The sequence below is a fragment of the Rhinatrema bivittatum genome, chromosome 4, assembly GCF_901001135.1.
Source record: "Rhinatrema bivittatum chromosome 4, aRhiBiv1.1, whole genome shotgun sequence".
In the NCBI taxonomy this organism is placed as follows: domain Eukaryota; kingdom Metazoa; phylum Chordata; class Amphibia; order Gymnophiona; family Rhinatrematidae; genus Rhinatrema; species Rhinatrema bivittatum.
Window position 1 is genome coordinate 68,217,453 of NC_042618.1, and position 26,183 is coordinate 68,243,635.

General features: G+C 43.4%; 1 protein-coding gene across 6 annotated transcripts in view; it reads right to left on the reverse strand.

Annotated features, from left to right (window-relative positions):
- The window catches only part of SAMD4A (sterile alpha motif domain containing 4A), a 337,199-nt gene that overhangs the window by 25,989 nt on the left and 285,027 nt on the right, over positions 1-26,183 (reverse strand). For all 6 annotated transcript variants that reach the window (XM_029598286.1, XM_029598289.1, XM_029598285.1 and 3 more), the window contains 4 exons: positions 23,740-23,826; positions 19,247-19,535; positions 15,881-15,966; positions 7,525-7,643 (listed from right to left, as the gene is read on the reverse strand). In XM_029598286.1, coding sequence (XP_029454146.1) covers positions 7,525-7,643; positions 15,881-15,966; positions 19,247-19,535; positions 23,740-23,826 — 581 coding nt within the window. The remainder of the gene's footprint in view (positions 1-7,524; positions 7,644-15,880; positions 15,967-19,246; positions 19,536-23,739; positions 23,827-26,183) is intronic.

Below are 26,183 nucleotides of genomic sequence, written 5' to 3' on the forward strand. Positions count from 1 at the left end.
ACTCCCTTGTTGACCAAAGAGGATGAGGCAGAAAATAGATGAGAATGTGAAATAGGTGGCAACAGCTATTCAGGGTGACATGCAAGTGATCAGAGCAGTGGATATGAGAAGGGTGGAGCTATTGCATTGCTTCCAAGATCTATTCTGGAAGGAGTAAAGGATGGGGAAGAACTTGTTCTGCTATCTTGTCTTGTTTGAAGGGGTGGTGGGAAAAGAAAGAAAAAAAGGGGAGTGTGAGTTGAAAAGGAGAAGGGGGAGAAGGAGAAAGAAGAGGAGAAGGGAGAGGACGCCAAGGAGAGCTGTTATGTTTCTGCCAAGGTACTTTCGCAGAAGGGAGAGTGAAAATTTAATAAAATTATTGGGTTAAAAGGGAGAATAAAGACTAGACTAGAATGAGAAAGTAGGGGGATAAAGAGGAAAGAAAGGTACTATGAGGTCCATATTCAGCCGCCGCACGGCTGTGCTAGTTAGCTGAATAAACTTATCCAGCTAACTACCATTGTATATTAAACAGTGCAGCCACACTGCTGAGTTTCCTTTCTTGTGGATTGTGATTCAACTGTATCCCCTTTTTAATGAAGGTATCTTCTATGTGACTCATTTGCAATTCACAAAGAATCTTTCTTGAAGTCCAGCTCTATTGCAAGTGTGTCATTGTTTTATTACAATCACTTTGTATATATTTTGACAATGCTTTACGTCAACATCTATGCATGTTATAAATGCATAACACTACAGAGAGTTTAGAAGCAGTGTGAATGAGGAACGATCGACTAGGGCAATTGATAAATATATGTGTGTGTTATTGTGCCAGTTTTATTTTTTGAATTATTTTTTGAATAGTTTTGATATTCTTTGCCATTGTGTAATAAAGCTTGCAAAATTAAGAATCTTTCAAATCATTAAAAATATTAGTGATGTTACTTACCCTATTTTAGAGTTCTCTGATGGATTTACCTTTTTAGGTACCCACATATCATTTTTATTTTAATAAAGCCTAGATCCAATATACTATATAATATATATATACACCCAGCAAGCTTCCATAGATATCAGTTTCCCATACTTATCAGTTACTCAGACTGCCAAGGTCAGGGCTCTTGTTGGTTACTGTTTGAATCCAATTTCCTTTCACCCTCTGCCGCTGAAGCAGAGAGCAATGTTGGAGTTGCATCAGAAGTGTAGTATCAGGCTTTTTGGTTAAGGGTAGTAACTACCGCATCACCGCATCAAGCAAGTTACCCGCATGCTTATTTGTTTTCTCAGACTGTACAGTTCAATGTTCTTGTTGGTTGTTGTCTGAATCCAATTCATCTTTTCCTCTTCTCCCCCTGCCATTGAAGCAGAGAGCAATGATGGAGTTACATCAACAGTATGAAGGCTTATTTGTTAAGGGTTATATCCTCCACACCAGCAAGTTACCCCATGCCTCTTATTTTATTCCCCTTCCCTTGCCTTTAAGGATCCACAGTGTTTATCCCATGCCCTTTTGAAATTTTGCATTGTTTTTGTGTTCACCACCTCTTCCAGAAGGGCATTCCAGGCGTTCACCACCCTCTCTATGAAGAAATATTTCCTGATATTGATTCTGAGTCATCCTCCCTGGAGTTTCATTTTGTGACTCCAAGTTCTATTGGTTTCTTTCCAGCAGAAAAGGTTTGTTGTTGATTGTGCATCATTAAAGCCTTTCAAGTATCTGAAGGTCTGTATCATATCTCCTCTGCTCCTCCTCTCCTCCAGGGTATGCATATTTAGGTCCTTCAACCTCTCCTCATAAGTCATTTGATGGACACTTCCCACCATTTTGGTCGCCCTTCTCTAGATCGCCTCCATCCTGTGTCTGTTCCTTTTGAGATACAGTCTCCAGAACTGAACACAGTACTCCAGGTGTGGCCTCACCAAGGACCTGTACACTTCCTTTATCTTACTAGATATTTCTCTCTATGCAGTCCAGCATTCTTCTAGCTTTAGCTATTGCCTTGTCACATTGCTTCGCCTTCTTTAGATCATGAGACACTATCACCCCAAGGTCTCTGTCCTGTTCCATGTACAGCAGCATTTCAGTTGTATTGGATTACTGCATCCCAGATGCATGACTCTACACTTCTTGGCATTAAATTCAGTTGCCATATCTTCGACAAGCTTCCTTAAATCACATCTCATTCTCTCCACTCCTGTCTGCGTGTGCATTTTGTTGCAGATCTTATTATCATCCGCAAATAGACAAAGTTTACCTTCTATTCCTTTCGCAATGTCACTCACAAAGACGCTGAACAGAACCGGTCCCAAGACTGATCCCTGCGTCACTCCACTTAACACTGTTCTTTCTTCAGAGTAGGTTCCATTTACCATCATGCACTGTCTTCTATCCATCAACCGGTTTGCTAAACATGACACATTATTGCGAGTTGCAAAACTTACCTACATGATGCAGTAAAACTGTAATTTCCCTAACCATGCCAAGTTTCTTTTATCGCAGATGCTAATGCACCATATTTTTGCTTTATTTATAGCATTTTGATGAATCTAGGGCTTAGTCAATTAAAATTGTAGCTGGATAAGTCAAGTGGCACCCACTGATCCTAGCCAGATATTCAGTACTTACCCAGCTAAGTGCCATTTTGAATATTGGTCTTACCATGTATAATAATCTGTCTCATGGATGGATGAGGACAGAGCATGAGGAATATAAGAACATAAGACACTCCATGTAAGGGTCAGACTAAAAGGTCCATGAAGTTCAGCATCCTGTCTACAACAGTGGTCAGTCTGGGTCACTAGGAAGTACCCAGCAAATCCTAAAGAGCAGATCCATTCCTTGTTACTCACATTCCCATTGATAAACAGTCTACATGGCTAATAATTGTTTCTGAACTTTTCCAAGCCCCTTTTAAACCCAGATATATTAGATGCTTTGATCACATCCTCTGGCATCAAATTTCATAACTTGGTTGTGTGTTGAGTGAAAAAATATTCTGTTTTAAATTTGCTACTATTCAGCTTCATAGAGTGTTCCCTAGTTTTAGTATCATTTAAAAGGGTAAATAACAGTTCCATATTTACCTGTTCCACCCAACTCATGAATTTATAAACCTTTTGGTCATTTCTTCTCAAAGTTGAAAAGCCCTAACCTGTTTAGCCTTTTTTTATGAGAGCCATCTCCTTTACCATTTTTGTTGCCCTGCTCTGTACCTTTTCTAGGTCTGCTATATCTTTTTTGATGGGGTGACCAGAACTGCACACAGTACTCAAGGTGCAGTCACACCATGCATAGATAGACACATTATGATTAGTTTCTGTTTTATTCTCCATTTCTTTCTGAATAGTTCCTACAGGTCAATAAGAAGCTGAAGGGAAGTGGGACAAGAGGGAGAAGGAATGGGCATAGCAGAATTGAAGAAGGGATAGGAAGTGGGAAGAACCAAAGTTGAGGAGAAAATAAGAGGAGCTTATAGAAGAGTGTTAGGGCTGCTGGGACTAGGCTTTAGTGAATGTTGTAAAAGACAGTTTGATAGGGCAAAATAATTTTTTGAGGAGAAATTATAGCTTGGATTGGAGGATGAAGAGCCAGTGACACCAAGGAAGTTCCAGAAAGGACAGAGAAGTCACAGGATTGAATAAGGAGGGAGGTAGTGCCGCAAACATTTTGGGAAGCAATAAGAAGGGATGTTGTCACCAGTATGAAAAAAAAAAGCCAATAAGACAGCAGAATTTGTGGGAGAGGTTTAAGAGCAGCCCAGAAAAACAAAGCTTCCAAGGGAGGACAGAGCAGACAACTCCAGAGGAAGGACAAAGAAAGATGAGTCTCTGGGAGCTGGAGAGAGAAAGAGAGAGAGAGAGAGAGAGAGAGAGAAGCATAGAATTGTGTTTGGGCAGGAAAAAACTATGGAGGAAGACAAAGGGCTTTTGAAACAGACCTACTCATGATTAATTTATTAACTTATTACGGTAATTTATTACCGTAATAAGCTTACTAGCTCTAGACTAGGCTCGGATATTTCACAACGTATTTAATTTAATACCCTCGTAAGGCTTCTCTTTTTCCAGCTGATCCAGCTTCCAAGTTCAAGGTCCTTGTTATTATGTAACTTTTGGCTTCTCTGCTTTGTCTCCGCTAATTATAAAAAAGTTGTTCCTTATGTTACGTTATGTTATACTGATCTACCCCTGTTCGATGTAAACCGACCTGATAGGGTATTCAACCTTGAAGGCCGGTATAGAAAAATGTTAAATAAATAAATAAATAATTTCAGGAAAGGCGGGAGCAGGAGATGCTTCAACTAGATACCCAACATTTCTACAAAGCCCGTTTAATTCCCTAAATGGATCTCCTTTTTTAATTTTATGGGTCCATTTGGAAAAAATGAAAGATGGGGGGAATCCATAAGACCATAATAACATGCCATACTGGTTCAGACCAAGGGTCCATCAAGCCCAGCATCCTGTTTCTAACAGTGGCCAATCCAGGCCATAAGAACCTGGTAAGTACCCAAAAATTAAGTCTATTCCATGCTACTGTTGCTAGTCATAGCAATGGCTATTTTCTAAGTCAACTTAATTAATAGCAGGTAATGGACTTCTCCAAGAACTTATCCAATCCTTTTTTAAACCCAGCTACACTAACTGCACTAACTACATCCCCTGGCAACAAATTCCAGAGTTAATTGTGCGTAGAATAAAAAGAACTTTCTCTGATTAGTTTTAAATGTACCACATGCTAACTTCATGGAGTGCCCCCTAGTCCTTCTATTATCCGAAAGAGTAAATAACCAATTCACATTTACCTGTTCTAGAGCTCTCATGATTTTAAACACCTCTATCATATCCCTCCTCAGCTGTCTCTTCTCCAAGCTGATTGTTGTGATGCAGCCCATGGCTGGAGCCACGAGCCGCCTCTTACCTTCGTGGCCTGGCTGCCATCTTGCCAGCATGGCAGGAGCCGTGCCGGGCTTCTCTATTGCAGTGGGAAGCTGCCCCCAGACTGCCTATGCTGCTTCTTCACCGTGGCAGGAGCCGCAGACTTCGGCAGGCCCTCTTCGCGGCCCAGAGCCACCACCCATGCTGCCTCTCGACAGGTCTGGAGGTCTGCTCCGCAGCGGCAGGGACGCCGCCTTGCTCCGCCTCCCACATTGGGGCCTGCATGGCCTAGTTCCGGCTCCTCCCTGCTTCAGCGTCTGCAGGGCCGCTGTCCAGGATCCTGCAGACTTCCTCTTCCTGCTCCTCCTAGGGGGCAGGCCCACGGCTCTCCTCCCTTGTTAAAGGGCCAGCCAGGTATGGCCCTTCTGGACTCCTCCCAGGGAGTGGCTTGCTTCTAGCCTTATTTAAGGGCTCTTCAGTCAGTTCCAACTTGTTTCGGCAAGGGGCTTGTTCTCCCAAGGACTTCCCGTCTCCAGCTCCTGTCTGGCATCTCTGATCTTCATCCATGGTTGTTTCCAGTTCCATTTCCATGATGTCTTCAGTTCCACTTCATGATGTCTTCTCCTGATGTTCGTGATTCCTGATGCCTCAATGGGCTCCGAGGCTTGCTTGTTCCACTCCCTTCATGGTCCGTGACCAGCCCCATGCGTCCGCCATGTGGTGGGCTGTGTAGGGCGCCCGAGGGACATTGCTTGCCTTTCCGCTTCTTCTCTCCTGCAGAATACACCTCCGGAGGACCCTTGTTTCTAGAGTTTTGAGTCCTTGTTCAGAGTCCCGTATCCTGTCCTGGCCTCAGAGGGCCGTGGGGTTGCTTTCTTCCTGAACTGTGTCTTGAGTCCTTCTCTTGGTTCAGCCGCTTGCCCTGGACTTTGGCTTCAGTCGACCACATTCTGGGAGTAAATCCGTTTCGTCCGGTGCCCATATCCGTGGTGGCTGGAGCCGCCTTCAAGTGGATTATCGATGAGCACTGCCTGGACTCTTCCTTGCTCCTAAAGTTCCAAGTCCTCATCTCGGCTGATCCAGTTCCAAGTCCTCATGTCTGTTTCCAAGTCATCACGCCTACACCACGTTTTGAGGACTTTCTTTGTTTGTCTTAGTCTCCCAGACTTTGATTGGTTTCACCACAAAGGGCACACATACTTCTTGCTCCGCGCTGGAGAGCTCCCAGTAGCACTCCATTCCATCGAAGCGCAACACTGAACAGTCCTAACCTCTTTAGTCTTTCCTCATAGGGGAGCTGTTCCATCCCCTTTATCATTTTGGTTGCCCTTCTCTGTACCTTCTCCATCGCAATTATATCTTTTTTGAGATGCGGCGACCAGAACTGTACACAGTATTCAAGGTGCGGTCTCACCATGGAGCGATACAGAGGCATTATGATATTTTCCGTTTTATTCATCATTCCTTTTCTAATAATTCCCAACATTCTGTTTGCTTTTTTGACTGCCGAAGCACACTGCACCGACGATTTCAATGTGTTATCCACTATGACGCCTAGATCTCTTTCTTGGGTGGTAGCTCCTAATATGGAACCTAACATTGTGTAACTATGGCATGGGTTATTTTTCCCTATATGCACCACTTTGCACTTATCCACATTAATTTTCATCTGCCATTTGGATGCCCAATTTTGCAGTCTGACAAGGTCTTCCTGTAATTTATCACAATCCGCTTGTGATTTAACTACTCTGAATAATTTTGCATCATCTGCAAATTTGATTACCTCACTCATCATATTCCTTTCCAGATCATTTATAAATATATTGAAAAGTACAGGTCCCAGTACAGATCCCCGAGACATTCCACTGCCCACTCCCCTCCACTGAGAAAATTGTCCATTTAATCCTACTCTCTGTTTCCTGTCTTTTAGCCAGTTTGTAATCCACGAAAGGACATCGCCACCTATCCCATGACTTTTTACTTTTCCTAGAAGCCTCTCATGATGAACTTTGTCAAATGCTTTCTAAAAATCCAAATACACTACATCTACCAGTTTACCTTTATCCACATGTTTATTAACTCCTTCAAAAAAGTGAAGCAGATTTGTGAGGCAAGACTTGCCTTGAGTAAAGCCATAACTTTCCTCTGTCCCATCCCTGCCTTTTTATTTGCTGTGTTTTAAATTCAACAAGGAATAGGAGACATTTTTAATATACTAAGTGCTCTTTTTATAAGTGCTGTGTATTCTAATATAGGCTAATGAGCCAATGGCATTGAAGAAGGTTCTGTTTACTAGCACTAGTTTGGTAGCTCGGGTATGGGTGGCATGCATACTGTGTAACCCAAGACTGTTTATTTGCAAAAAGAAGGAAAAAAAAGGTTACCATCACAGTAACAGATCAGCTTGCCACTGGATAATAGAAATAAAAAATATGCACATAGTAGCCTTGTCACCACAGTAAATTAGGTTCTGGTAATTAAGATTCTCAATTCAACATGATTTTTGCAGTTTGGCCTAACTTTAGAAAAATTAATAGGTTTCAGGACAGAGCATGAAGAACTGAAGAAGATAAAAGATTCAAGTGTGTCACTGCCTGCCTTCCCAGCCTGAGAAATGCAGTCACTAAGGTAACCTTCATACGTTAATAAGATGAGATCCCAACATACGTTCTCTGCTGCCGATACCCAGCCACATCTAGGAGGGATTTCCGAGGAAAAGACCTGAAGAGCTTCTGCACTTGCTGTTTCCATGACAACAACCTCTTCTTCTGTGTCTCTGTAAATGCCTAAGGAAACAGAAACTATTTTTTTTTATAAAAGATGTGTTTACATCGCTAGCACGAGAGCAACATGCTGTTTACCCAGGTAAAAGGGCTTGGCTGAAACTTGCCCCCCCACACACACACCGTCTGGGTAAAAGCATGCATGGCCTTCAACAGAGTGCGTTCTTTTAACTGGGGTTAAAAAGAGGGGCAGAAAACAGACATGAGATTTTCAAAAGTATGTGTGCTATTTTACTCTCTCCCATCCCCGCCAATCAGCCATCTGCACAAACAACGTGATCTAATAACATCAGTTTTGGAAACAATCATTCTTTGCCTGATACCATTTTACTTATAAGGTGATTAAGGGGGTGGGGGGGATTTTCAAACAGCCCACGTACTTGCAAACTTTGTGGGTGGCTTTAACACACACACTTTACCCAGATTTTCAAAGCAAAACCTCATTGATGCTTGCCCTTTGACGATCTACATACAAAATATGCATGTTAAAAATCACCTGCATGCTTTGCACCTGCTCTTCTCCGCAGGTGGCCAAGATAGGGGGAGAAAATAGCGTGCATGCTTTCAAAAATGACATGTTAACGTGTGCCATTTTACTCTCCCGACAAACACGCACCCAAAAACATCTCCTTGCAGTCTGGCTAAAAGTGTGCATGCTTGGGATGCTCAGGAGTACTTTTAATTGGACTGAGAAGAACAATTTTCAGACAGGACAACCTAGACGTGTTCATCTTTCTTAACATAGCTTGATAACTTTGAAAATTGATCTAGTTTGTAAAATGGTTTACAGGTTGCTACCATCTCATTCCTTAATTCTTTAACCTTCACAAATTGTCATGAAAAGAAAACAATTACCAGTGCTTGGGGAACATTTGGACCCCATAAATTAATACTGGTGCAATTCTGGGTCCCTTTGGACCCCAACCCCAAACATACAATAAACGGTACAAAGTAACTTTGGAAAAACATGATTTATTCTGTTAACATTAATTAAACTTTTAATTTAGTAAAAAACAAAACATGGGAAAAACTTCCCATGAAAACACATTTATTTTTTACAAAAATAGGAAGAAAGCATTTTCTCAGGAATAAACAGTGATACTGATTGAAAATATTAGGTAATAAGTTGCATACATCAACATTAATTTTTTTTTTCAGTAAACACAATCGATACTGCTTTATGATAGGTGCTCTCTGCACACAAACCTCATGTTTTCATGGTTTGCAGTCTGCTGCTCTGGAACACACAGAACAACATGCCCTTTTCCCTTCAGTAAGTGCTTTGGTAGATAGTTGGATTTTGTAGACCAGTGCAATCAATGCAGTCCTGATTGGCCTGGTGGGATTATCAGTATTTTGCAGTCTTCATTTGGTCAATCCTTTGATCAGCTGCTCTCCCAGGTGAGAAAGGAGCAGGTACAGTCTTTCTCAAGCTAATCTGCTGTTCCAAGCAGGATGGTTTCTCACCCAAACAACAAAGTTGGCATTTGCACGAACGTCAAACTGAAAAAACATTATCATTTGCTATCTGTTTGTTTTGCTTTTGCAAATAGTCATACGTACAAAGTGATCCAAGCTATCCAACGAACCTTTAGTTCTGTTATAGTCCATTAGGGGTTTTCTTTCCTGTCCAATTATTATGCCATAGTGCATTGTTGATAACATTACTGCTTTAGATTTTCTGGGTCCGTATGAAATTAAAGTGAGATCCTCATCGAAAGCAAAGATGAATAAGAATTTCTCTCTTTTGGGATCAGGCTAGAGTTCACTTGGTATGTCAGTCATGTTTCTTCTGATGGTGCCCAGTACGTAAGGTTTTTACCTAGCAATTTATTTTGCTAGGTTGGTGCTAGTGAAAAATGTATCACCCACAACCTTCCTTCCTGATCTGTACCAGGGCTAAACAAGTTTTTGCACAACATGGCTGCATGCTTGCCTGCCTTTGTGTCCATCCAAAAAGGCAAAAAACCCACCCTCAAAATGGTATTTTTCCGGTCATATTGAGTCGGCAGATCATACAAAGGAAATGTTTACTTGTGATACACTCATATGAATAAACTTTGCCTAAATGTGAAATTCTAGTAATTTATTTTAAAGACATGGTCAGTAAAATTAGGAAAGACCTGGAAAAGATAATCAGAGCCAGTAACTTTAAAACAAGTGTGAGTGTGCCCAAATAAGTGCGTACGTGCGCATAAGCACACATACACTGGAATTTTAAACTGTCCGTGTGTGTGCGTACTATTTAAAAATAAGCCTTGCGCGTGTATGTGCGCTCCTAATTTTAAGCAGTTATGCAAGGGAACGTTAGTAGCAGGGCTTTACTTAGGACTCATCTGCTTTACATGCGCAAGTGAGCACATTTTAAAATTTGTGCGCCTGAAGGAAATAACCAGTTTGACCCCTTATTCCACCAGTTTGCCCAGTCTATCTCTAGGTCATCAAGACCCCTCAGGTCTTCAGTCTGCACTCATCCCCAGTCTATCCAGACTCCTCCCGTAGCCAGGTTTTGGCCAATATGAGTTTTATTCTGACTTATACCTGAAAAAGTGCAGAAGTAAATATGCACTGGTAGCAGTGCGCAGCATTCACTGGTTTTGAAGTCGAGATTTACACATGTAAATATTGACTCCGCCCTGGAAATCCCCACCCCCAAATCCACCCCTTTTTTTTGTGATTCTGTTGCTCGTGATTTAATTTGCCAGTTTTAAAACAAGAATTCCCCATGCTTGGCCCATATATTTATTTATATGGGCCTTTAAACACAAGCCGCTCTTTTAAAATTCACCCCATAGTGTGCCTCTCACTTGCATCTGATAATTGCACTAATTATCAATAAATTGTTTTACTGGATAAACAACAAAGCTTTGCTAACTTTCCCACAATGTCTTTGAAGGATTTGCAAGGCTGTCTGAAAATAGTAAAGTCCTCTAGCTATGACCTGCATCTTGTCCTTCAATATTAATAAAGACCTAAAGACATATATTAAAGTAGCTTTCTAATATCACTGTGTCAGAGGATTGTTTACCTAGAGCCTTGAGGATCTCAATCACCTGACAGGTATTACAAAAAATAAATACCCATCACGTTATGCAACGCCAACAGCGCACTGTTGGATGAATGTTCAAAGAGTTACATGGTGATTTTACACGTAAAATAGCATTTACATATACTGTATATATGATATATTATGAATTTTGCAAGTACATGCAGTATTGCATATACATTTTAACAGGGAAAAGAAGAGGTGCTCTAGAAGCATTCTGGGACAGGGTTCACAAGTATGTGCAGAAGTTGCAATTTTCTAAGAGGGATGTATGCACTCATTACTGAACTTGTCTGAATATTTTTACACCTGCTAATAGATTTGCTCACGTGAAATCGGACTTGTCTTTTGTCTGCAGTTTTTGAGTGGGAGGTCTGGATGAACTGGCAGGGGTTCTAGTGGAAGTGCTAGAGGGTGTAGGTAAGCTGGTGAAGTTCTGAGTGAACTAGTGACTGTATCAATTAATGGAAAAATTACTACTACTTTCGGCTGGTGCGCAGAAGATACTTCTGCTATGGAGGAGCAGTAAGTAGAAAAATAAAAATTTGGGATAGGAAGGGGTAGTTTAGTACTTAGGGAGGAGAGGGAAAGAAAGAGGAAGGATAGGGTTAGGGAAGTTCCCTTCCCAGTCTGCTCCTTTATTGGAGCGGACTGGGAGGGAACTGGGAAAAATGGAAATCACGTTGCTGCATGTAAATTAAAAAATACCCCCCACACGGTAGAGGCCACCCGCCCACACATGCGCACGTAGATATTAAAATCTGGCACGCATGTGCACATGGGAATCTTATTTTATAACATGTGCACTCTGATGCCAGGAACCGCGCGCACATGGATGTGAGTGGGTTTTTTATCTACCCCCCAGATGATAAAACCTGGAAAAAGTGTGTAAGGAGGACCACGTCACAACTCGGAAAATGTCGACAGGAGACAACAATCTCCGCCCATGACACTGCCTGAGCCGTAGTGGAATGAGCCCTAACCTGAGTTGACAATGGCTTTTCAGCATCCACATACGCGGCCATGACTACCTCCTTAATCCAGCGAGCTATCGTAGCCTGCAAAGCTGACTTGTCCTGCTTCCTTCCACCATGAAGAAGAGGCGATCCATCTTTCGGAAAGGTTCAGAAACCTTCAGATACCGCACAAGTCTCTTGACATCCAAGGGACCCAGGCAGCGATACTCCTTCACATCAAGACCTTATCCAGGGACTGCAAGGAAATGGACTGATTCATGTGAAAATCCAAGACTACCTTAGGCAAGAAGGATGGTACAAGTATGCAGCTGTAACGCCCCTGGAGTCACCCAAAGGAACAGATTCTGGCAAGACAAGGCCTGCAGCTCAGAAAATCGATGCGCAGAACATATAGCCACCAGGAACACTGTCTTCAAGGTCAATAACTGCAAAGGCTACGTAGTGGTCGGAACTAAGGGCACGCCAAGAAATCCAACACCAAATTAAGACTCCACAATGGAACCGGCAACCTCAAGGGAGGTCGAAGATGCTTCACTCCCTTCAAAAAACGGGTCACATCAGGGTGAGACGATAAGGAAATACCATTCAGTGGGCCTCTGAAACAGGCAAGAGCTGCAACCTGTACCTTCAAGGAATTAAGGGCCAATCCTTTATTTAAATCATCCCACAAAAATTCCAGAATGAGCGAGATCTTAACTGAACGAGGAAAAACATTGGGATCCTCACACCAGGCCTCAACACTCTCCAAACCCATACATAGACTAAGGAAGTGGAGAAATTTTGAGCACAGAGCAAGGTGGCAATCATCCAGAAGAATAGCCATGCTTCAAAAGGCGAATCCTCTCAAGGGCCGAACTGTAAGACAGATCAGAGTTGGATCTTCAAGAAGAACCGGTCCCTGCTGCAACAGATCCTTCTGTGGTGGAAGATGAAGGGGGGGGGTTCTCTACCAGGAGCCTTCGCAGATCTGCATACCATGGTCACCTGGGCCAATCTGGTGCCACCAGGAGTACCAGTCCCCTGTGGCCTTCGATCTTGCAAACTATCCTGCCCAACAAGGGCCATAGAGGAAAGACATAAAGCAACTTGTCTTCTGGTTAGACCTGTACAGGAGCATCTATGCCCAGGGACCATGGATCTCTCCTGTGACTGAAGAATTGAGGAACCATTGCAATGTGAGAAGTCACCAGCAGGTCTAAGAATAGAAGGCCCCAGCTATCCATTAAGAGCTGAAATGCCTCACCCAACACCCCCCCCCCCCAATTCTCCTGGGCCCAGATTCTCCCTGCTGAGAAAGTCTGCTCTTACATTGTCTTTTCCTGCAACGTGAGAGGTCAAGATCATCTGTAGATGTCCTTCCACCCATTCCATCAGTTGGTCTATTTTCTGCGATACTTGCTGGCTCTTGGTCCCTCCCTGTCGATTGATGTAGGCCACTGTCATTGCGTTGTCCGACATCACTTGGACCATTCGACCCTGTAATCTGTGGCTGAACTGCAAGCATGCCAAGTGGACCACCCAGGCTTCCAGGTGATTGATGTTCCAGAGGGACTCTTGGGCATTCCAACGCCCTTGGGCTGTCAGCTCCTGACAGTGAGCTCCCCAACCCTGGTGACTCGCCTCTGACGGCGTATCAACCAGTTCAGGGAGGTCAAGGAAACATCCTTTCTCAGATGAGCTTCCTGCAACCATCACCTTAGGCAAGAGCAGATTTCCATCGGCAAGTGGAGCTGTACTGAACAGTCCTGAGACTGTGGGTTCCAACAAGACAGCAGGGTGCATTGAAGAGGACACATATGCACCCTCGCCCAGGGCACCACTTCCAGGGTTGCCGCCATCAAACCAAGCACCTGCAGATAGGACCACACCAACTGATGCACCTGTGCCATCAATTTCTGAATCTGAATTTCTGGCAGGAAAACTTTGTCCTGCCTCATGTCAAACCAAACACCTAGATACTCCAATGACTGAGATGACTGAAGACTGCTCTTGGTCAGGTTCACCACCCAACCAAGCTCCTGCAACAAGGAGATCACCTTGCGGGTTTCCAGGCAGCTCTCTTCCAGAGACTTGGCTCGAATCAGCCAGTCATCCAAATATGGGTGTACCAAGATCCCATCTCTTCTCATCGTCACCGCTACTATCACTATAACCTTGGAAAACATTCTGGAAGCAGTGGCTAGACCAAAAGGCAGCGCTCAAATCTGATAATGGCGCCCGCCCCAACAACGCAAAATGCAGAAAACGTTCATATTACAAATGGATGGGAATATGAAGGTAAGCTTCATCAAAAGTAAGAGCAGCAAAAAAGGCACACACAAAAACTGTGTGCCCAGGCCTGAGCACACTGCCAACACTTAAAAAGTTGTGTGCACAAAAGGCATGCCCAAAACTGAGCACACAGCGTGTGTGCACACTGTCCTATAGAGGGCAGTAAAGCATGCACAGAAGTGCGTTAAAACGCACATGGCCTATCATGCGGCACGCAGGCAAAAAGCTTAATTGCAGGGGTCTAGCCCACCAGGCCGCTCAACCCGCCAGGCTGCTCAGCTCCCCTAACCCCCATGGAGGTGGGAACAAATGTCGGAATGGCATGCCAAGCATGGAGACCGGAGGAAGTCCTGCAAGCCCCTCCACACTGTCTCTGTCTTTACAATTTTTTTTTAAACTTACCTGAGCTCAGCCTTACTGGCTGAGTTCAGAGACAGTCTCCAACTGCGGGGGGGGGGGGGGGGGGAAGGACATGTGCCGTCACTGGCACGCTCGGCCTCCTGCACCCGCTGCCTTTAAGCTGTACAATCAGCTAGGTCCATGCTGGGAATCCCAGCTACTGGACCAAGGCACACATTTGGGGGACCATGGAAATCAATATCAATCAGGAATTCTCAAGTGGGAGAGGGACCATCTGGAATCACTGCAAGAGAGCGGGGCTTTCCTTACTTAATTTTAAATTCTCCTTCCATAATCTGAAGCAATTTGTTAGGATTTGTAGGTATGTGGGCCCTGGCCCAAGGTGAAAGATGGTACCGTCCACAGGGAGGAGCCCTGTGAGCCTCACCATCGGGAGGCGAGGTCTCAGCAGACATCAGACACAGCTATGGAATAGAGTCTTTATTAGAGAGATAGAGAGGCACTGCCCATGAAGCGGGGAGTGCAGGAGAAAGACACAGAGTCTGTGCATTGGGGTATACCCAAGGGGAATACCTCTGTAGTGAAGATACAGCAATGGTCTGCAGAACGGGGTATATCGATGAGGCTCCTCAGTAGAGATGATACGGTGGTAATCCGTGGAGCAGGGCACACCAGTGAGGGGTCCTTAGAAGAGATGATACATAGTGGTCCACAGCGCGGGGTACACCGATGAGGGTTCCACACTAGAGATGATACGGTAGTGGTCTGTAGAGCGGAGGTACTCACAGTAGCGAAGGTTCCAGGAGAAGCCCCGGGAAACAGAGCAAGCAGAGGTCCAAAGCAAAAGGCCCTCCAAGGAGCGGATAGCCAGAGATGAGGAAGGGCCCCCGAGGAGCGGGTACCCAAGAGTGTATAATAATGTTAACATTGTATTGGGTAATATGTTCTATAAAAGTGCCAACAAGGTTCCGGTTACATAGTATGTACTTTTAGGGCAGAAATACGCAATATTTTATAAAGACTGGTGAGAGGGAGGCAGAGGAGGGCTGATTCAGCACTAGATTGCAACATCTGCCCCTTTGCTTCTAAGCACAGCATAACAAAAGTTGGGTAATGGTGAATTTTGAACACACCATGACTCATAGGTCATCCACATAAATACATGCAGAGTCATCTCTGGAACAAGAAGCAGAAGTTTGATTGGAATACTGAATGTTGTGCAAGTTAATCCCTTATGGGAAAATCCATTCAGTAGAGGGTTCAGCTGGAATCCTTACAGGTGTACAATTAGGCCCTGCCTGTTTTTCAAGCGTAGGGAGTCAAACCATTTGTAGTAAATGAGACTTGGTGGTATTCTGTACTGGGGAGTCAGTGACAAATACCTAAAAGGACAAAATTTTAGAAACAAAACCAAACAATTTATTCACCATTTAGGCCACTGTGAAGTTCAAATGTCTCCCATGACCTGCGGTTAGGATTACTGACACTTACAAAATAAACTGGCCCAGACACAAATGTTTGTACAACTCTGGAAAATGTTTGCAAGCAACAAGCAAAACATGTGCATATGGTCAGTCACTACTCACCTCATGAATGAGACATTTGTCTATGAGCTGTAAATAGGAACTTATATTCTCTTCATCAGGTCTGGAAACTAAAAGCTGGGTACATACTATAAAAGAGAGAGGAAAGATAGTTAAAACTTAGCAAGGTACTCACAGCATGGAAATCACCTGTATTGCAGACTGGAAGTTTCCAATGTATTTAATTTCTGTAGAAACAGGTTAATAAAGGTCTTGTCTGTAAAAAGATACTCTCAAATTCAACCCATGTTATTTGATACTCAATAGCTCATGTAATGAGTGTTAAGAGCAGCCTAGTGAGTGGTTAGAGCAGCGGTTTGTGAACCAGAGAAGCCAGAATTCAATTCCCGCTGATGCTCCTTGTGACCCTGGGCAAGTCACTTCACCCTCCATTGCTTCAGTTACAAATTTAGGAGTCATTTACTATGGCTTTACTCCCATTCTGTCTCTATGGGAAAATGCTTAGTAAATCAAGCCTTCTGGGGACCAGGAAACACCTGCAGTACATGAATGTAATCCACTTTGAAGTGGCTGACCAGTCATGAAAAGCAGAATATAAATAAAAAATTAAATTAAATTAATTTGATACCATAGACAAAAATCATATTTTGTACCATAAAGAAAACAATGTTAGAATAGATGGGATTATATATTCTCATAGCAGGAATGGTTAACTAGTGTGGATTAGGTACAAACATCTCTGAACCAAGGGGTTTTGATTTGACTAAAATTTTTCAAGCCATGGCTTACACTGAACGAGTGTGGATCACATAGTCCAAACCTGTGTGACCCAAATTTATTAAATTCCCAGCTGACAGCATCTAGACTCTAGAGCTTTGATTTGATATAGGCAGGGCCAGTGAAAGCACCAGGCGGCAGACTAGAGCGTCACGATGCTAGGGGGGGGGGGGGGGGGAGGAAGGGGGGGCAGCATGACACAGCATGACGGCAATAATCAGGATGATGTGCCCGAGATAAGGAGAGGGAGCCGTGGCAGCTGTAAAAGAATCAGCCACCCAGAGCACTGCAGTTCATCCCTTTGTGCATCATGTGCAGCAAACTCTGTTATCATTGGGAGCCTGGAAGGTAGGCAGGAAATCCAGGTGAACATGTAGCAGAGAATCTTATGCTATCTGCTGCATGCACGCTTGAGGATGAACAGAGTAGAAGCACAGATGCGTGGGAAGGAGGAAGAGGAGACTTGCTCTGATTGGCCAAGCAGACCTAGTGTGAGGGAAGTGGAGTACATGAGCCTTTAGCAACAGATGCAGTGCACTAGGCTACTGGAAGCAGGACTGCAAACTCGGTCTGTGGAGACTGGTTGTAGAGGAGGACAGTTGAAAGATAAGCAGCCAGTGCCACTTCCTCTGCTTAGGAAAAAAACAAACAGGGGATATTGCAGGACAGAGGAAAGAAAGGCTGAGCCAGAGAGCTGAGGGGGGGGGGGGGGGGGGGGGGGGGGGGGGGGGGGAGGGGAGACAGCCAGTACAGAAAAGATGAAACGTTATCATTCTTTTCCCCTGCTTCCCTTCGCCAGGCTATTATCTGGTGACTTTATAAAACCTGTTTATTTGTGGCTGCCTGCAGGAAGATAATCTCCTTCCTAAACTCTCTAAACTGCGGTCAAGGACTAGGCACTTGTGTCCCAAATGTGCCTGCAGCAGAGAGGAGACCTGAAAAGGTTCTATTTAAGCCATCACCCAAAGCAGCAAAGGACACAGATCCCAGTGACCCTGGCACAAAGAAAAACCTTTGCAGACTTGCCACACAAATAACTCACTGCCTGCTTTCTCTGGATGCCACAAGGTTCCAGACTTAACCAAGGTCGGACACCGTACCTGCCTGCTGTGGCTATGGAAGCCTCAGCATGGAACAAAATCCTTCAGGAAACCAGAGATACCCTGACTAAGGGATAACATCCACTTAAACTTAAGTAGTAGAAAAAGGAGGGAAAGGGAGAGTAGAAACACAAGTGCAGGGGCCATATCCCTGGAAAGGCAAGCTTAAGTTGCTCTCACTTGCCCATGATGCAGCTCTGTGCCTCATGCTCTAATGGGGGAGAGGGATTATCTCACTATCCCCATACATGCCTGTCAAGTCTTCCCACTGCACAAAGCAAAAAAAGGGGCCCACATGTTTAAACAAGAGCAAAATACATAGGGACGAGGAGCAGGCAGAGCATCTCGTTCAGTGTCCACAGGTGTGTGAGCTCCTCCATGGACCTGATGACTAATATGCGGAAGTGCTCTGCCCACAAGCAAATGTGCTTCTTTTACCAAAGTCAGGAGGTAGTTGGCAGGGCATCCCCACACTTGCAAGGGGTCTCCAGGGCTGGTGCTTCCATTAAGCAAACTAGGTGGTTGCCTACAGCACCAACATTTCGGAGGCTGTAAAATCCCACCAGCATGAAGCCAAGAGGAGTGTTATGCCAGAATCAATACCATCAAAGAGATGTTCTGGAGCCATTGCCACTGATAGGAGGGAGCACAGTGCTGGAGGTATGTTGCGGGAGGCAGGTGCATGGTCAAATGTCTGCCTAGGGCGCCAAATACTCCTGCACTGGCCCTGGATATGGGTGATTTGGGCTTTGGATACTCAATTGATTCCTGCTATTAGATTGATTTAAAATGTCAATGATGAAAAAAAGAGCAATACTTAACATGAAGCTTCTTTCTGGTTATCCACTACCCAGCAAACTAGGCAAATCTGAGTTGGTTTGCAATGAATACTCAAGGCAGCTCATAATTCAAACTGAAGTGTTTAAACAACTAAACCCAAATGAGCCTGGCAAACATGAGTCAGCTTTAAATATTTTAATTTGAACTAAGAAATCCAGACTAAACTCTGACTTTAGATTAAGTGTTCTGAGATGGAATTTGAGCTGAGCCATTACCAGGTCATCTATTCTTAATTAAGGTTAAATATGAAAACCAAACAAGGCCCAGTTGATGGTTGTAGGACTTGGTTTTTTATCTAAATCTAGCTGGAAAGAGGCCAGTAGACCCAAGATCCCCCCCCCCCAAAAAAAAAAAAAAAAAAAGTAGTCTTTAAATTTGGATCATTTGGTTTAATTTTGGCCTGGCAGAAAACAGCAGCCTCCTTTGGTTATCTCTCCTCTAAGATTGAACAGAGTATCAGGAGGGCATCCCTGCTGCTCTATTCCTTGACCCACCCACAAACAAACAGAGTGATAGGAACCCTATCACTGCACCTCCTCTCTTCCTCCTATAACATAGCATCAAACCACTACCACTACCATTGCCCAAAAGTATTTTCATTTTAAAACCAAAGTCAAAACAAAGATAGATCTGACCCACATCTGACCAACTCTAGCTTGCTACCCTTAAAAAAACAATCAGAGGCACTCACCTTTTCCCATAACTCTCGTGAACTGTCCAGGGAGATCACCTTCAGCCAAAGGAGCACCTCCAGATTCACCCTCACAACTCCCTAAATTGTGCTGTTGCATCCCTCCAGAGGCAGAGTCTTTGCAGACAGAGCTTTGGATGTCCGGACCCATCAAAGAGGATTGAGAATCTAGATCTCTGCTATGTTCTTCTACACTTGAGTTTTGGGAACAGAAAGCTTTGATAGGGGTAAGGATCATTTGGTGTAGTTCTTGCAGTGGGACACGCAAATTTCCACCTTCCAGGATGTCCTGCACATTATTTATTATATACAATAAAATTACAAATTAAGCAAATAACTAGACCATTGCCAACAGCTGCATTTAATATGATCTACTGCTGAAATGTGGTTGGCTATAGATATAACAGATCCCTAATCCCCCACCCAAAAACAACCTTAAAAATGAATGTGCTGTACAAAGATTGTATTTAACTATAACTAATCATTGAATATGGTGATTTCTTAAAAAAAAAAAAAATCACCATGGTATTTAAATGCTAAATATGTCACGCAACATAATGACTGAGTAAGCATTTCAACTGTTGATAAATCAAAGCAATGAGAAGATCAATAATATCAAAATTTGCAGGTAAAAAAATCACAAAACCCCCAAAATCCTTAAAACAAAATTCTTGCCATAGTTGCAGAATGTGTCAATATAATGTAATCCTTGACTTCTTCAGAAATAAATTCAAACATGCATTCCTATCCTAATGCTTGCCAGCTACACAATTATGTTCATACAGAAATCAAAAAAAGGGGCCTATATATTTAAAACAAGAAACAAATATAAGCCACATATCAAGGGCCAGATTTTAAGATTTACACGTGGGTGTAGATTTGTGCGTGCAACCCGGCGCGCACAAATCTACGCCCGATTTTATAACATGTGCACGCAGCTACGCGCAAGTTATAAAATCCGGGGTCGGCGCGCGCAAGGGGGTGCACACTTGTGCACCTTGCACGCGCCGAGCCGCGCAGCCTTCCTCCGGGTTCCACACACAATTCTACACCCACGCATAAATCTTAAAATCTGGCCCTTGATATGTGGCTTATATTTGTTTCTTGTTTTAAATATATAGGCCCCTATTTTGATTTCTGTATGAACATAACTGTGTGGCTGGCAAGCATTAGGATAGGAATGCATGTTTGAATTTATTTCTGAAGAAGTCAAGGAGGGAACTTTCCTTCCGCCCCCTCCCCACCTTCCCCTCCCTTCCCCTACCTAACCCGCCCCACAGCCCTACCTAAACCCCCCCCCCTAACCTTTATCTGAAAAGTTGCACCTGCCTCCGGGCAGGCGTAGGTTACACGTGCTGGCCGATGGCAGGCCCGCGATCCCGGGCACAGCGGCAAATGGCCGCTGTGCCTGGAGGCTCCGGCCCCACCCCGCCCCCTATTTCAAGCCCCAGGACATACGCGCGTCCCGGGGCTTGCGTGCATCGCCGGGCCTATGCAAAATAGGCTCGGCGCGTGCAGGATCGGATTCTCGGGGTTACGCACGAAACTTAAGAGCGTAACCCTTTGAAAATCCGCCCCCAAGTGTGCAAAACAGCAAAACGTGCGTATATAAAATATTCAGTGTTTCTTAGAAAATATTAAGAACATAAGAACGTGCCATAATAGGTCAGACTAAGGGTCCATCAAGCCCAGCATCCTGTTTCCAACAGTGGCCAATCCAAGTCACAAGTACCTGGCAAGTACCCAAAAACTAAATCTATCCCATGTTACTATCGCTAGTAATAGCAGTGGTTATTTTCTAAGTCAACTTAATTAATAGCAGGTAATGGACTTCTCCTCCAAGAACTTATCCAATCCTTTTTTAAACACAGCTACACTAACTACACTAACCACATCCTCTGGTGTCTTTTCATTACATTTGGTAAATGTTATTTTTAATCTTGCATTTTTTATTTTCTATGAAAAGTATTTTTAATTTGAATTTATAGAATTTAGTATTTTTTGATCAGAATAGAACAGAACAGAATCATATAAACATATGGTAACTGCATGATCTTACTGCAGCGCTTCACATTATAAATCTATATCTTGAATCTACAGTTGTACTGACTCAGGATTTGAGTGTGACATTATGGGCCAGATCTTAAAAGATACGCGCAGGCGTAGATTTGTTCGCGCAACCCGGTGCGAACAAATCTACACCTGATTTTATAATATGTGCAAGCTGCTGCGCGCATGTTATAAAATCTGGGCTCAGTGTGCACAAGGGGCTGCACAATTATGCACCTTGCACGCGCCGAGCCCGAGGGGAGCCCCGATGGCTTTCCCCATTCCCTCCAAGGCCGCTCCGAAATCAGAGCGGCCTTGGAGGGAACTTTTTCTCCAGCCCCCATCCCTAACTAAATCCCCCCCCTTACCTTTGCTCCAAAAGTTACGCCTGCCCGAAGCATACATTTAGAGGTAGATTTTCAGAGGATTACGGGCATACGTTACGCGCGTAACCCCCGAAAACCTACCCCAAACCCCCCCTGCACACGCCAAGCCTATCTTGCATAGGGTTCCGGCGCGCGCAAAGCCCCGGGACGTGCGTAAGTCCCGGGGCTTTCCTGGGGGGGCGTGTCATGACCGGCGCGTCATCAGGGGCGTGTCGGGGGTGTGGCGCGGCCGACGCGTCATCCGAGGGTGGGACCGCGGGCGTGGTTCCAGCCCGGGAGTGTTCTGGGGGCGTGGCCACGGCCTCCGGACCAGCCCCAGGACCAGAACATGGCGCGAAGGCAGCCAGCTCGGCACGCGCAAGTTACCCCTGCCTCTAGCAGACGTAACTTTCGCGACAAAGGTAGGGGGGGTGTAGATAGGACTGGGGGGTGGGTTAGGTAGGGGAAGGTAGGGGGAGGCCAAAGGAAAGTTCTCTCTGAGGCCCGATTTCGGAGCGGCCTCTGAGAGAATGGAAGCAGGCTGCACGGCTCGGCGCGCACAGGCTGCCGATTTTGGGCAGCCATGTGCTCGCACACCCCGGATTTTAGTGGCTACGCGCCTGGTGCGCGAACAAAAGTACGCGTGTGCGCAACTTTATAAAATCTACCCCTTAATGTGGAAAAATGCAGTGATGGACCCAAAAAGCAAAGAGGAAGGCGATCTATGATAACCGTGGAGGAAACAACAGAAGAATAGATGCCAGATTTCTTTGAATGTATTTATTGTAGTGGAGACGTGTTTTTATAAAAAGCCCGACTCAGCCAAGTTTCGTCACATATCTAGTGGCTGCCTCAGGAGCTGTGATTAATGAGTTTGGACATAGATTGGTTTAAGACCATACCTTCTTGTACTACATAAATTCTCGATAAAACATCTGCAATCGTAGCATATCATTTAAGCTGCAGTCGGATGTGCTCTCTCCACTTCTTACAAACAGAGAGAGAACATAAGAACATGCCATACTGGGTCAGACCAAGGGTCCATCAAGCCCAGCATCCTGTTTCCAACAGTGGCCAATCCAGGCTATAAGAACCTGGCAAGTACCCAAAAACTAAGTCTATTCCATGCTACTGTTGCTAGTAATAGCAGTTGCTATTTTCTAAGTCAACTTAATTAATATATATTAATATATAATATATAACTTGCAATGGCCTCTGTCAGAGACAGGATGCTGGGCTCGATGGACCTTGGGGATCTGACCCAGCATAGCAGCTCTTATGTTCTTAACAAAAATGGACTTAGATATAATCATCTAACAAAAATAACATAAGTGTAATGAGTTGATGTAAGACAGCACAGTTAGCATTCCATTATAGGTAGAGACCTTTGTTTTTAGTTTTAATTTTATTTTGCTTGGGAATATCAATGTTATATTAAAAAATAGTCAGTGGAAAAATGACTGATATAACACATGGGAGAACAATGAGTGAAAAGTAATTTTTCCACTGATTTCCTTTTCATTACAACACTGAAATTCCTAGGCAAAATAAACACTGAAAACGAAGGTCCCTAATTATATGATACCAAATAAAAACAAAAATTTTTTCTAAGAAATCTTGAATATTTTATATACCCTGCCTTCTGATGTTTTTACACAATTATTTTCAGCATATTTTTAGCCAATAAAAAAACATTAAGAAGGAATACATTTAAAAAATAAAATCTTTGAAGGTTGGAGCTTGCTCTTGATACAACCAACCTTAAATATAAATGTGAATTAGTGCTCTTTATTGACTAGTATTCTGCATCATTTAAATCTACAAGCTTCTAGATTCCTTCTCAGTTAACTAAAGCTGGGAACAAAAGTATGTGTTTATATATATACATGTAGGTACAGAAGACAGTAACTAGCGGTAGGTAAAAACCTATATACTATCCTGGAATACAGTACAGCTGCAGAGATACAAAATTACCATATAAGATGGATTTGATTAAAGACTCAATAGAAAAATAATTTCAATAATTTCAGTTTTGTTTAACAAAATGTGCAGTTCAGATTAGTATGTTTAAGAACTTACTCTTTCCAAAGACTTGAGAAGGTTGTGCCTTTCTTTCAACTTTTGGATACTGATTACTATTTTGTGTCTTGCACCTTTGGTAACATTCTACAAGAACAACATCAAAATTAAACATTATCCATCTCTGTTAAAATTGAAAAGGGACATCAACAAAGTACTTCATAGGACAAATCCTTTGTGGACATTCAGCACATCGTAAAAAGGGTAGAGATATTTCACGTTAATTTAGTGTTATTCAAGCACAAATTCCAAAAGGGATCTTAAACACACTGCCGGGATGGCTTTTTGTGACTTTTTAAAACTTATCAACACCTACAGAATAGGCATTGTACCTAGCTTGTTATTCCTTGCACTCATTTCATATTCAACTTCCACTTACTTAAAAAAGTGAGAAATAAAATTGTCACAATTCTGCATGGAATCATGCAAAATCGATTGACACAAATCAATGGTCCTGTCTATGACTCAAGGCTATGCTTGTAATAGGCTTCCTATTTTTGCACTATTTTTTCAAAAGCTAGTAAAGTATTAGAACACAGGAGCACCTCTACACCCAAACTGATATATACCACCATTTGAGGAGGATTATTGTGGTTTGGGGGGGGCAATCCTGAGTGAAAGTTGCTTGGAGATCAGTGGAAGAGCTTCTTGGTTGATGGAGGCCTGCTGTTTGAACCTAAATTTTGTGTTAAAACCAGATGGCGAACCAGTTAGCTGACAAAAATATTCTCTCCGTGCTTTTTCCTGGAAGGGTCAAGTCTAAGAATCCTGGAAGTGGTAAATCTTTAATGCTATCAACCTGTAAAACAACCATCTGATGGATTCAATAAACAGAATTTAGTTACAGGATGGACCTGAATTCTCTGTGTCCATGTTCACGTGGGACAAACTGGAGAAAAATCATTGAATCCTGAATTGCTGCTGTCCCAGCTATGACTGGTTACTGAAATTAACTGAATGGACTGGACATTACTTGAGAGCTTTTCTTTGGCCAGTTGTAGTTATGGGTCCATCATAGTTATGGGTCCATCATAGTTATGATGCAGAGGCAAAGACAAACGCCATTTTTTAAAATCTAATGTTATTACATCTTCTTCTCCTGAGATAGACTGGGCCCAAATCTTTTGTGCTTCTTGTTGTCGCTGCATTGAATTTGCAAGTAAAACCCCTGGCTCTATGGCAACTACTATGCTGCAGAAAATAAACTGTGTTTCATTTGTCTGTTTGTAGATTTAACTACCTGAAAATAAAGCAAGCAGCCTGGGAAACAGCCAGTCATCATATGGCAGATCAATTTCTCTGGTTAGTACTGCACTGTACCCACTGGGGATTCAATGTGTTATAGTTTCTGGGAAGAGCATCAAATTTATGTTAGTGTGTTGGGCTTTGAAGCAGTCTGGGAGAAATAGGGCTACATACATGATATAAGCAGCATATACCGTATTTTCTGATTCAACACTTTTTCTTTGTTTAAATTATTATTGTGCAGCTGGGTTTTAGAACACAGCAATTTTTAAATAATTTGAAATATGCTCTTTAAAACCCTGCTCTGTGACATCTCAAGGGACAGCAGAGTAGAGGTGCCAGGCACAGCTTGTGTGGCCCTCTGGCTTCCAGCAATGAGACTCTACTTCTGCTACCTCGAATGCCGATAGAGCAGCACCAGAAAAAGCAAGGCAGTCATAATCATGCTTATGCGTGGATTTATTAATGCTTTTCACATTTTCATCTTTTTTTTTTTAACACAGCACAGGGAAGGAAAGTTATTTTGACAAAAGCTTTGTACATTTAGCAATGGCCACAGATGAGGCTTCTGGTAAATTTCAACACAGTAAATTCCAGGACAATGGCTGGCCCTTCACATGAGGTCTGTACCTTATCGGTCCATATAAATGAAGGTTATTGTGCCAATGGACAGATGGACAGATTGAACCACCATATAAGTACTTTTCAGACATATTGAAAAGCTAAACCCCCCCCCCCCCCAAAAAAAAAAAACAACAAAACTACACAGAACAGGAAGTACATGTGAAATGATGTGCTAAAAGCCAAGGCCAACTGCACCTTTGATTTATATACAATGAAAAGACCTTGCAAACCATATGACAGCATTTTTTAATGTTAAATTTCAGCAATATTGAGGGGGGTCACATGATGTGCTGAAGAGTGCAGTCGTGCATTGCTGGGGCTCCCACACTTCTGGCATAAACTCCGCTGACATCCTGAGCATTTCAATGAAATAAACAGCTTAAATAATGTCCCGTGACATCCCTTCCAAACCCATACTGGCCTAGTGGGCCAATCGGCTGGCTAAGGTGCTGAAAAACAGCTCAAAAACTGCTACTGCTGGCAGGAACCAGGCCAAAGAGCAGGCCTCAGATGAAGAATGGTCCTCTCCGGGCACCCCTGTGGGGCAATCGCAACAACTTACCACCTTATTGGAA